Below are 12,072 nucleotides of genomic sequence, written 5' to 3' on the forward strand. Positions count from 1 at the left end.
GAGAAACAGGGGACAGTTAGTACAAGAAGCAGAATTTGGTAGAAGAGCACAAACTGAGCAGTTTTAGTGACCAAAACATCCTCTTGGCCTCTCAGGATCTGACAAGGCAGCTCTAGGATCAGGTCAAGGGGAGGAGGGGAAGGAATATAAGATTAGCAGAAGGAAACAAACAGTTCACCTGTGAGCCAAAGTTACCAAAAATATTAAGAAGTTACAATTCAAATATGGAGCAACATTTTCCATCTGAGTACTCAGCTTCTGTAGACAGAGGCTGACCCACAGAACATTTTACTGGCAGGTCAACAATGAAATGAATGGCTTTTCTGTCTCAGTGGAAGCTGTTCTGACTGCACAGGAGCAGGCACAGCAGCTGATGACTGTGGTATTTGTGCAGATACAAAGCTTTGTATGGAAGCCCATTCAAAGGTGTGATAAGAGCAGATAACAGCAGAAAAGCCACTGACACTGCTTGCTGTAGAGTAAAAAAAAGAGATGGGTTGGAAGGCACTGTAGAAGCAAGTACTGAGGTACCACACAGAACATGTAAAAGAGCAACACAGGGCTCAAAAAAGAAGAGGTGATGTTGAATGCCATGAATACTGTGAATATTACAGTTCTTAAAGAAGACTGAAATGGAATTAATTAAAAAAGAGGATTATTAAGCATATGATACTGTTTTGCCATGGTATGTTGTATCCATTACCTTCAAAAAGAAAAAAAAAAAAGAAAGGGGGTTCAAGCAAATAAATTATGTTAGAGAAGTTCTCAAGGAAGAGGTAAGAGGTATAACAATATAGGCATTAATAATACAGCAATATTTCAATACAAAAGTAGTCTACAAGTTTACTAACTGTATTTCTTCAATTAAAGCCAGGTATGATAAAGTAAGATACCCTTACCAAAAACTGTGCATTTGCAACTGTGTTTTAAGATATGATCTTTTATAGGAAAAAAAAAAAAATCTTTGTCAACAACAGCATAGAGGAATTTTGGAACTTCTAACATTTGTAAGGCCAAACCAACTCATCTTCAAAGGCAGTTTTTATTTAAGTCTTAATCTAATGAAAAGTATCCAAATATCCCTCATTTTCTGATTTATCCAAATGAGGGGGAAGCCAGGGAAATTAAAGCAATAGACATTGTTCGACTGGTATTCCGTGAGAAAAATGGAGTACGTGAAAGCCCAGAATCCACTCAGTGAAGAGCAGCTTTTGTCAAGAAGGAGAAAAACAGATTTTCATTCTTAGAAGAATGAACAATGTTATCAACGTTTTTTAAAGACTAAGTACTTGTTCACCCACTCCTCCCACTTTACTACAGGTAAAGTACCAGTAGACTGTGATCAGCAAAAAGGCAAAAGACAGCTGACACACAGTCTGTTGGGACTTCATGTAAACAAGACCTTATAGTTCTGTTTTTCCAGGTCTAGCCCAAATTCCTCAGAAGCACTGTCCATCAATCCCTCTTCCAACCAATCAGGTGAGTTCAGAGACTACAGAAGTGTTTTTAAAACTTCTCCCAAAACAGACTGTGGGAATAACTGAGCTCCTATTGCTAAAATGATATTGCTAAAAAAGAATTAGAAGGACGATTGTCTGGCTGACTTACTGGTCTGTTAGTCTCAAATGATAGAAACAGCAATGAATACAGTGTTTTATAATCTGAAATAACTGAGCTTGGAGGTCTTTCATAATCAGCAAGGAGTTTTAAGGTCTGCTGCTTGGCTTTGCACTATTTAATTTAGAATGCATATAGTGTATATATATGGTAAAAGCATTTTGTTACCTACTCTGTATTGTTAAGTTACCAGTTGTGGGATTCCAACATCAAAACACTTTTAGGAAACTGAAATTAAAGCTTTTAGCCTCAAAATTACCTTCTGAGATCACTAATACATTCCAGTACTGTGTCTTTAGTAATATAAAAATGTGCTTGGTATATGCAGAAGTATGGGGGAAATAGGGCTTTGGATTTTGGATAAGAAACACTCCAAGAGATTTGCAGAAACTTTTTATATTTTATCTGTGCTTCCAAAACAGATGTTCCTTCAGCCCAAAGCACTGAAGCTGATTCTCTAAGATACTCAAGTTTATCTCCTATTCACCACCTAATTTAGTCAGAGAAAGGGAAAGATTATAAAAGCCAAATTCTGACCCTTAAATTTACATTTGCAGAAGCCTAAATCTCTGAAGTTCTTACTCAGCACTCAGCTTCTGCCAGAGAAAAAAAATGTAGCTCTTGGGGGAAGGAGGGAGAAAAGAAAATCAAAACAAAGTGATATTAGCATTTATGAGACTGGCAATTTCACACTTCTTCATAGCACTGAAATGGGAAGGAAATTCAGGATTTCAGCTTTAATAGCCCATGTGACTCACTCCAAAAAACGAATGAGACCAGGCCACCAATTTGGTCATTTATCCCATCATAAAAGCATCAGATTCCCATCATAAATGCATCAGATTCCCATCATAAATGCAGCTTCTTCCAGAATTAAGACAAACCAGGTCATGATTTCTGCAGCTGGCATCTGCAACATCCATATGGACTTTTCAAAGTCAATTAAATACAGCACAAGCATAGCTATTAGTGACTCTCTAGGCAATACCAGCACCAAGGATCACAAACAGCTTAGCATACAGAGAATATTTGTGTTCCCAGGGGTATGTTAATAAAGCAGTCCAGCAATTCTAAGTATTGCTGACCCTAGTTCACTCTGATCTTGAAAGGGTTTCTAATTCCTCCTACACCACTGTTTTTACTATTTAGTCTGTGAAAGACACTGTCATAAGATGAGACACACTGATAAATAAAATTAAAAGAGAATCCTTTTAGCACAAAACGCTTATAACAAATTCTTACCTTGCTAGACCATTTCCGAGCTTCATCATGCAACTGTCTAGCAGCCATCATCATGGGCTGATTGATTGCTTCTCCTGCCTTTTGCTCTGGGAACTCTTCATCCTTTTCTTCAGGTGGTGGTGGTCTGGGTGGGGGAACCTCCCCCTCTGGCAGGGGTGGTTTTGGAGGAGCAAGCTCATCGGTCAGCTAAGGAAGGCAAACACCTTATTGAGTGCAATGAAACAGAGCAAAGACTGAGCAAACGATGCTGTCATGGCAAGACATGGCTGTATCACCTCAGGCCTTTTTCCAGTTTTTCAAGTGCTTCCTGTTAAAGCAAATACCATGTTTTAATCTTTCCCTTTGAATGCTGGATTGATATTTTTTAGACTTGAGGCTGCTTGTATGCATGGCTGGCTAGACAATACCTTTTATTTCTAAGGAACAATACTATACTTCAGTAATTTCAGTGTAATCCACATGTCAATGACAACTGTGTTTTATTACAAACTACCTACACTTACATGAAGGTGCTCAAGGTCAGGAGGAGGAGGAGGAAAATCTGGTTCCTGAGGCTGGAAGGCTTCTCTGACTTTGGCCACAGCTCCCAGAATTTTGTATCCAGAATCCAAGAAACTCTTCTGCAAACCTGAACAAAAATTCCAATACCAGTTTAATAACAATTTAATAGAACTTGGTATTACTTAGAACACTACCCCCAAAAATTATTCTATAATGTACTGTGCCAAGTACACTTACATCTGTATTTAAAAACTACCAAATTGTTTATAGCAGACTTGCATGCTTGAAATGTTAGTGTCATATGCAACATGCATACAATAAAGCCTTTGTTGAATAATAATCACTATCAATAGTCGAAGTAATTCCCTGAACAACTTTTAGAATCAGAAAAACTACCTAATATTTTGTTTATTTAAAGTACTGTTACTTAAAACTAGTAACAAATGTGTCTAATTAAGAACATGAAATCGCATATCATACTAGAATGCTGAATCCTTTTCCTTTGAATATGCCAAAGGCCTTTGATTGCATTTTAGAACAGCAGGATGCAGCAGTTAATGGTGTGAGCTTGATTTCATCATCCTGAGATGTAAACGTACACCATATTTACATAAAAGGAGATACACAGCTGCATAAGAAAAAATGAGCATTACTTCACCTCATCTCCAGTCAATAAAAAGCACATTTTAAATGAGCTGACTGAATCCTTACCAGGATCAGAAATGTTGCCTGCCACAGCTTTAGCATCCATTACCATGGGTGATATAGTTTTGCTCAGCTCATCAGAGGCTGCTTTAACAGCCTCCCGAAATTTAGGGTCTTCGGAATTTTCCACTTCCCGTTTTGCGACCAGCAGGATGCGGTTTGCTCGTCTGGCAATGCTGGTGGCACCAGCTACCAGCATCTGAGGTTGCATGTTGGCCATTGCAACTTTACATTTATCCAGGTCCTTCTTAATGGCCTCTTCTGATGCATCCAACAGAGATTTAGTATCAATGGCTTCATCCACCAACCCTAGAATAAAAGTTAAATACATTAATACTCTAGTTTCATCTGTGGAAAGGGATATTTGGTATTCCAGAGATAGTTCAAAACCAGAAAGTATTTTAAAACTGGGGTCAGGAGAAGAGCAGAAGAGGGCATGGAAATGAGACCAAAGTACTACTGCAGTTTAACTTGTGATTCTGTTGTACCTCTGTGACAGTTACCATGGTGAAGCTTGCTGATGACACCCCAAGCTCTTATTCCTCTACCATGGAATGTTGTTTCAGTCAAGAGCTGGCTTACACAGTATATGTAGCAGAGATTCTTTCTTCACACCAAATTTCTTTAAGCATATTCACTACTTTTTGTACTCTCCCATTAATTCCAAAGGAATTATCCCTCTGGCTGTGCTTTTTCCATAGGGGTGATTCAAAATGACAAGGAATTGAGATTTAAAATACCCAGGATTTAATCACTGGGATGAAGGAGGAGATAGTACAGTCGGCTGCTCAGCAGGTCAATGCAAAGGATCTGCACTTGGGAAGGACTGAAACATTTCAGTGCCTCAGCAGGATCAGTAGCTTTGTCTTCTTCCCTGTATTCATTGAGCTGTTACAATATTTTGAACGTGTTTTCTTTCCTTCAGTTAGTTATCTGTCCTGTTTCAATATGCCAAGACTATACAGAAGAAAACCTCAAGCTGTCACAGTGATATACTGCTAGAATAGCAATTGCAATAAAAAATGATGGTATTCTGATTTTCCCAAAAAAGAACTAAAGCAGGATTTGCTCCTCTACAGCTCAGTATTAACACATAAGAAGCCAGCTATTTTGTATATTCTGTAACATATACACCTTCCTGGAGTCCAAGAGAACATTCCCACTTCTCTCAATTTATTTTTAATCATTCATTATTCTTTGCATGTTTCATCAATCCAAGCAGCATAGAGAAAAATCTATATAAGCTAGTTAGCCACAGGTAGGATCTTCAACAAAAATTCCTACTTTACCTGTCATTTTTTCTACATTATCAATCCATTGGTTTTTCATGGTCTCAAAATGTTCATAAGCAGCTTGATTTCCAGGATTTCTCAAGAGGATACGAGCTGCTGATACTACCTGCCAACAGAAGACATTTTTAATCATCAGTACACATCAACATTACCCACATTCTTGAAAATGCATTTGTTTTTTCAGGACTGGATGTGCAGCTCCACATTTGAAAACCTAGTTCATTAATTCTAGTGCAGTATCTAGCCCCTTGAAGATCTACCATACTTCTGAAATTGATTGTCACGAATATTTTTTCTGGAACTTCAATTACATACTAATTTATCATATAAATAACTCTTGAAAGCAGTAAAGTAAAATACTTATTACACTACCAACATTTAGATAGAAGTTTATTTTGTAAAAAAAAAAAAAAAAAAAAAGGAGCATTTTTACATATTTTACTAAGCCTCAAAATCATTTTGTTTCAAGTGTAAGTCACAGACACTTCTGTCCAAGACTTGAAAAATATGTAATTTGATCATTTTGTTCTACTTTTAGTATCATGTATAGAAATATTTGCCACTCCCCTTTTAAGAGTGTCAGCACTATGTTCCTTGTTGGTATTAACAACTTTCTTTGAGAACAGAAGCATAAGGAAAATTCCCCAGAAGTCATCCCCAGCCCTTTTAACAGCCCTTCAAACCCAGCAAGCACCTGTGGGGTGAGTTCCCTTGCTGATTTCACTGTTGCCTGAATGCCCTCCACAGTAGTTTTATTGGCAGTTCCAACTGCAGCTGCTTTTTCTGCCGTAGCACCCAGTCTAGCAGCATGGTTTTCAAAGTTTGCTGCTCTTTCATCAAACACCTAGTTGTCAGAAGAGGAAAAAAACATTTTAAAAAGCCCTAACCTCCTTAACAGAACACACAATTTCTTCAAAGTGTCAGAGACATCTTTGTAACATCCCCTCTTAACTCATCCTGAGAGGATGCAAAAGGACACAAAAGATTTGAAAGCATTTTTTTTTTCATCTTTATATTACCAGACTTTCTTCTTTACTAACTCAATGGGACAACTAAGGAGATGGCTATATACTTTATAGCTTCAAGGTATGAAGTTCAGTAATTCCTGATGACTGCTTCTGCAAGGAATACTCTATGAAAACTATTTTAGCGCAGAGATTCATCTTCAAACTCAAATATAAAAGTAACTATATTTAAAAGATAAATAAGGGGGTTTACACTAAAAATTCACACTGGAAAAAAATTCCCTACTTTTACAGTCCTTAGATATTCAAGAAACAGAATTCTTGGACAAAAAGCTATCATGCCATAAAGCTGAATTCTCCAAGGCCTTGGGAATTATTTTGATCATGTAGCCAAAAGCCAAAATAGCCAAACATTACTGCCAGACACTGCATTTTAGGTACTTCATGTGCAGCCAGTGGCTTTCAAGTACAGAAAAAAATATCCAGCAGGAGAACAGTTTTAATCTGTTGATTAATTCTGGCATGAATTTGACTATTGTAATCAGCTTAAGTAATGCTGAGATATAAAAATCCATCAACTAGTGTGTTAGGGATTTTTGCACAAGAATTTTGTAGCCTTCTGACGGCAATGTGATACCAACAATATAGAGAGACATTTTTGCCATTTACTGAAGTCAGGGACAACACTGTTTCCAGGGTTATACAATTCACAGTCTCCAGGAGTCTGGAGAGGTTTGCATAGTAATCGTTATGTTGTCAGAATTAATAAGCATGTACCACAAACTTGAGAAAAAATACCTATTCGTTTTCAGAACACTAATTTATTTTTCAAAATACCAATTCAGGTAAAATTAAACAATAACCGAAGCTTTATATGGCAAGAAAAGACCACCTGGGTATACTTGCCTCATCTCTGTTAGGAGCATCTGAGGGAGCAGTGGCTGCTACTGCTAACAATTTAATAGGAGTTGTGGTGTCACTAAAAACATCAGAAACTTCCTGAGTCATTGCTTCTTGCATTCGTGCTTTAAGATCCTTAAAAAAAGTGGAAAATTATTAGCATATGAGAGAAGGATATAAAGTTGTACGGGTTCAAATCCCATAAAACCTTCTCTTGCAAAAAAATGCCTGTTCCAATGGCAGACATTAAGATAAAATTACCTTAAAAGTATGACCAATTAATCGCCTTTTACATAATTTGAAATATACAAAGCTTACATACCACTCCTTGAAGCAGCATTAGAAGCTATGAACAGCATGATTTGAGACCTTGCCCCTCAAATTTGCAATGCTATTTTCTTTTAAGAGAGACCTCAATTTTCCTTCTAAACTGTTCATTTGAAATTAACCCCCATGGCACGATAACAAGGCCGTTCTAGAAAGTTTGGTTTAAACACCTCAGCTAAACCAACAGGTCTGTAGCTGCACTTTTGTTTTTATGGAGACCTCACACACACAAGGCTGGCTCAGAGGAGTGAAGGGCTCCAGTGCATCGTGTGCTTGCCTGCACAGAGCAGGTCCTTACCTTCAGCGAGTCCTGGAGCTGAGCAGCAACCGCCCTGGCCTGGGGGGACTCGCCCTCGCCTCGCGCGGCCAGCTCAGCCAGCTGGGCAGAGAGCTGCTCCACGCGGTCACACTTGGCCAGCAGGTCCTGCCGGTACGGGCCCATCATGACGTTGGCCAAGCGCCGGCCTTCGGCAACCAGCCCGCGGATGGCTGCCTGGCCTGCAGGGGACAGGGCACCGGGCAGTAACGCGCGGGGCACAAAAACCAGAGCAGCACCAAGCACCGCTCGCCTACGAGCGCACATCGCAGCTCGTGGGTTTTTAAGAACACTTCCCTTTAAGTATTCTTCCGCTTTAGGTGGTAGAAGAGATCTTGTGCAGTTTATCACTGAATAATTACAGTTCAAAACCACAGAGGAATTCAACTGTCTCCAGTTTCTTTTTGCTTAATTCAGCAACTCTGGCTAGAGATACATCCTTTTTAATTAGAGTGGTCTGACAAAAATTAACTATGGCAGCCACCAGGTATTTCTGCATAACTAATCTGTTGACTCCAATAAAAAACACTTACAAATTTCAAATACTGCAATTCATCCCCACATTAGAAGATGAGCAGCAAGAGGGCAAGAAAAGACAAGTAGAAACATAACTTAAAAAGCCAAATGCCCTCTCTCTCAGAATTCCAGAAGCCATAAGTAACAAGTGTCAAGTAGTCTGGATTGGAAGGGACAGTGGGGGTAGGGAACACCTTACAAAGCCTCCACAGTGTGTCAAAAGCTTTTCAATAAAAAAAAAAATTATTTTTAGCATGGGTAGTTTCCTTCATTCACTTACAGATGCTTCCTGCTCATTCACAGGAATGTAATTCTCTGTTCTTTCAATAATACAATAGCAGTATTCTTTTAAAAGAACTCATGTATTAAGTCCAAAGACCTACTGAAGAATAATTTTAGGGTAATGCACAAGTAAACCAAGTCTGTAATCAATCTTTAAATTACTTAGGAAGTTGTCACAGCATCAGACTATCCAAGAATCACTCAGCACTGCTGCCATCTTTTATATTCTTAATTTACTTTTTTATGAGAATCCTGTCAAGTGCCAGCAACTCCTAAACCAGAGTTATATGGTCATCAAGAGCATACTGGGATTATCAGATCCCCTTTCTCTTTAATTATTAGCATTCTCCTTAGATAACTCAGAAACCATACAAGAAGTGATACTTTTAGGTCAGGTTTACGAGTGTTTTTCTCTTCTCAGAAGGACTTAATTATGCAATTTGCTAGAGTAGGTATAAATTCAAATGCGAGATCCGATATTTGCATAATAAGGAAAGCAAGGAGCAATCTTAAGTTTGTTTTCTCTACAACACATGTTCTTCCATTCTTTAGGAAAGAACACGAGGAGAATCATGGGCCAGCTTAATTCTGTAATTGCAGTCAGGTCTTAGCTATAACTAAGTCTCCACACCAGTGAAGATTCAATGCACCCTCAGCACCTCAGGAGCAGCAGTTTCCACCACAAAAACTAGCAACAGATTTGATTCTAAACCTGGGGGGAAAATCACAGAGAAACACTTACCTACTCCCCGATCAGCAACTGTAGGATTGTCTATCCACCTTTGAGCTTGTTCAATCTTGCCCTCCAAATGGACAGCTGCTTTAACTGGCCTCGTATTCGCTACAGCCCTGTTTGTTTTGGACTGTAAATTCTGAAGTGATGTAGCTATTTGCTTAGCCAAAGCACGGGCCTCAGGAGAGTCACCTTTCCCACTAAGGATTAACAAAAAAAACCACCAAAGTATAGTCACAGAAAGATCATTTACAGATTATCCCAATTCAGCAGGAAGACCACAATAAAAGGTACTTGATATTTTTAAATAAGGTTGAATTTGACACTTGGGTTGAGACTCTGAGGAGCACTTCTCTGCTGTGGTGCCTGGACATTACAAATGCTCAGCACAGCACTGGGGTGGGGGAAGGCATACACTGTCATTGCCCATACTGGTGTAAGAATTGATTTCCCATTTCCATGGCTGTCTTATGAGCAACTGCAGTCATTCCATACAGATTACAAGCAGAAGAGTAAGCAGCCACAGACCAAAGGCTATATATAAACCTGACAAAAGGTAGCACATTAAGACCTACAGCAGCTAAAGCTCAATAAAAACTTGATTAAAGCATCTAACTAATGAAGCAAGAAAAATATTTATTGCTATATTGCAACAAGCCTTAGGTGAAGATCACAGTTTGTACAATAATCCTTTCTTTCTCCTCTTCCATGCTCAAGCAGCCTTTTTGCAAAACTGATACAGAAATTTAATTTCTGAACATCTTATCTTTTGTATAGTTTGCAGTTACAGCTTACAACACTGACAGCAATGGAAGTGGTAGATATTCCACCTAGATGTTTAGTAAACTGCTTAGCAAAAACCTGTGATGACATCCATCTGCATAAACAAACTTATATTTCCATTACCCTGCTGTTTCAACCGTACAAACAAGCTCACTTTTGGCTTCAGCTTCCTTCTCAAATATTCCACAGGCAGTAGAAAGAAAATACTTCTATGTAATACATGTCTGGTTACCTTTTTTTTAAGGAAGCTAGTGCAGGCTAGGCTTTGAGATAGCAATCACTAGGCTGAACAACTAAAAAGGGTTTATTTTAATCATCAGTATTCTGATGTTGCTGCTCAGCAATGGGAACTGCACGTGAAAGTCATTCAAATAAATAAATGGTGATAAAACAAATACTTACTGTCGTCGCAGATCTGACAGCTTGGCTGTCAAAGCAGAGATTTCCCCCAAGGAACGAAGGATATCATCTCTTTCTTTAGGCTCCTCACAGAGTTCTGCAACTTTCCTTGCTTCAGTCATAATTCCCCGAATATGCTCCTCTCCTTCACTGCCCCCATTAGGATCTGCAAGCCAATTCTTAATCGAAAGAAGTTGTGTACAAGTGAAGACAAAAAGTAATGTTTATTCTATACATGATTTTATAGAGGAAGAAAATACCAGTACAACTTTCAAAAATTTATTTAACAGAAAATACTTCTCAAAAGCAATTCTTGGTTTTTAGGTACCATGAAACTATTCGGTTGCCTCGTAGTTTTTCTGTTTTGAAAAAAAATGTCAAACTAGATAAAATCTATCCAAAGATTTCAGATTCTCTTAATAACCTTGAAATTTTTAGTAATGCCTAGTAAGTTACCAAAAAAGAGCATCAACTGAAGCAAAATTTCACCATATGCTGTAATTCACTGAATTTAAGATTTTTCTTTGTTAAAGCAAGTATCCCCTCTATGTTCTTCCTTTCAAGTAACTGTGTTTTGTTTGGAAACAACTACAGTAGCTCAGTGTAACAGCTCTAACAGTAGCAATGTTCTGAAGTATTTATTAATCACTAGTGGTACCTGAGCAGCATCAATCTTCTTAGCAATTGCCTGCTTAGAGTTGGTCATGGCCTCCAGCTTGCGGGCAGCATTCTCCACTTTGGCAGTGAGCAAGTCCAGACCCTGGGACACCTGCTGGGCTTTCTGCATAGCCATGGGTGTAGCACCCTGTCCTCTGCCCGAGACACAAAGAGCACCACAGATTCAGCTCAGGACTGACAAAAGCTATTTTCTAGTGAAGAGGCAACAAAATCTATTTATGAGTATTCCCAGCAATTATTGCAAGAGATACAGTATTTATTCAGATTTTGTTTCCTCCTTAAGGAGGAGGAACAGAAGAAGAGATAAAAACTAAGAGCATATTTTCCCTATTCCAGAATGCGACATTTAGCATTCTCAGAAGAATAAACATTTTTTAAGAGTCAAAAAGTAGAGCTATTTAAGGATACAGTTCCATTAAGGTACCCAGGACAAGGCCTCTTTTCTCCTCATTTACAGACTGTTGCAGAGAGCCAATAGCACAGGAAGTGTCCATCCCAAGTAAGAGCTTTACCTAGCCCGGAGGTCAGCCAGCTGATCTGTCATTTGCCCCAGGGTTTTGCACGTGCCCAGGATCTCTCTGCGCTCTTTGCCTGCACACAGCTCTCCTGCTTTGCCAGCTTCATCAAGGATCTGCCTTATGGCCTGCTCACCAGCATCCCCTGAGGCACAGGGTCAGTCAGTACAACAAACAAGACATTCTGTGACATGTATGAGAAAACCACTGATAGCATCATGTCATGTAAACTGCATTGGGTTCAGTCGTGAAAGTACATTTATCAAAAATGGGGATATCCGCCATAAAACAATTCACATCC

General features: G+C 38.8%; 2 protein-coding genes across 3 annotated transcripts in view; one reads left to right on the forward strand and one right to left on the reverse strand.

Annotated features, from left to right (window-relative positions):
• Positions 1 to 4,268, forward strand: part of AP3M1 (adaptor related protein complex 3 subunit mu 1) — a 32,438-nt gene extending 28,170 nt beyond the window's left edge. The window contains exon 10 of the mRNA XM_068198536.1: positions 1,424 to 4,268. The gene's annotated coding sequence lies outside the window, so the exon portion shown is untranslated. The remainder of the gene's footprint in view (positions 1 to 1,423) is intronic.
• Positions 1 to 12,072, reverse strand: part of VCL (vinculin) — a 57,282-nt gene that overhangs the window by 6,569 nt on the left and 38,641 nt on the right. For both annotated transcript variants that reach the window (XM_068198551.1, XM_068198550.1), the window contains exons 8-18: positions 11,769 to 11,916; positions 11,237 to 11,390; positions 10,582 to 10,757; positions 9,406 to 9,596; positions 7,848 to 8,047; positions 7,229 to 7,357; positions 6,052 to 6,201; positions 5,355 to 5,463; positions 4,072 to 4,374; positions 3,363 to 3,487; positions 2,860 to 3,045 (exon numbers count right to left, since the gene is read on the reverse strand). In XM_068198551.1, coding sequence (XP_068054652.1) covers positions 2,860 to 3,045; positions 3,363 to 3,487; positions 4,072 to 4,374; positions 5,355 to 5,463; positions 6,052 to 6,201; positions 7,229 to 7,357; positions 7,848 to 8,047; positions 9,406 to 9,596; positions 10,582 to 10,757; positions 11,237 to 11,390; positions 11,769 to 11,916 — 1,871 coding nt within the window. The remainder of the gene's footprint in view (positions 1 to 2,859; positions 3,046 to 3,362; positions 3,488 to 4,071; positions 4,375 to 5,354; positions 5,464 to 6,051; positions 6,202 to 7,228; positions 7,358 to 7,847; positions 8,048 to 9,405; positions 9,597 to 10,581; positions 10,758 to 11,236; positions 11,391 to 11,768; positions 11,917 to 12,072) is intronic.

This window comes from Anomalospiza imberbis, chromosome 8, assembly GCF_031753505.1.
Source record: "Anomalospiza imberbis isolate Cuckoo-Finch-1a 21T00152 chromosome 8, ASM3175350v1, whole genome shotgun sequence".
Taxonomy (NCBI): Eukaryota; Metazoa; Chordata; class Aves; order Passeriformes; family Viduidae; genus Anomalospiza; species Anomalospiza imberbis.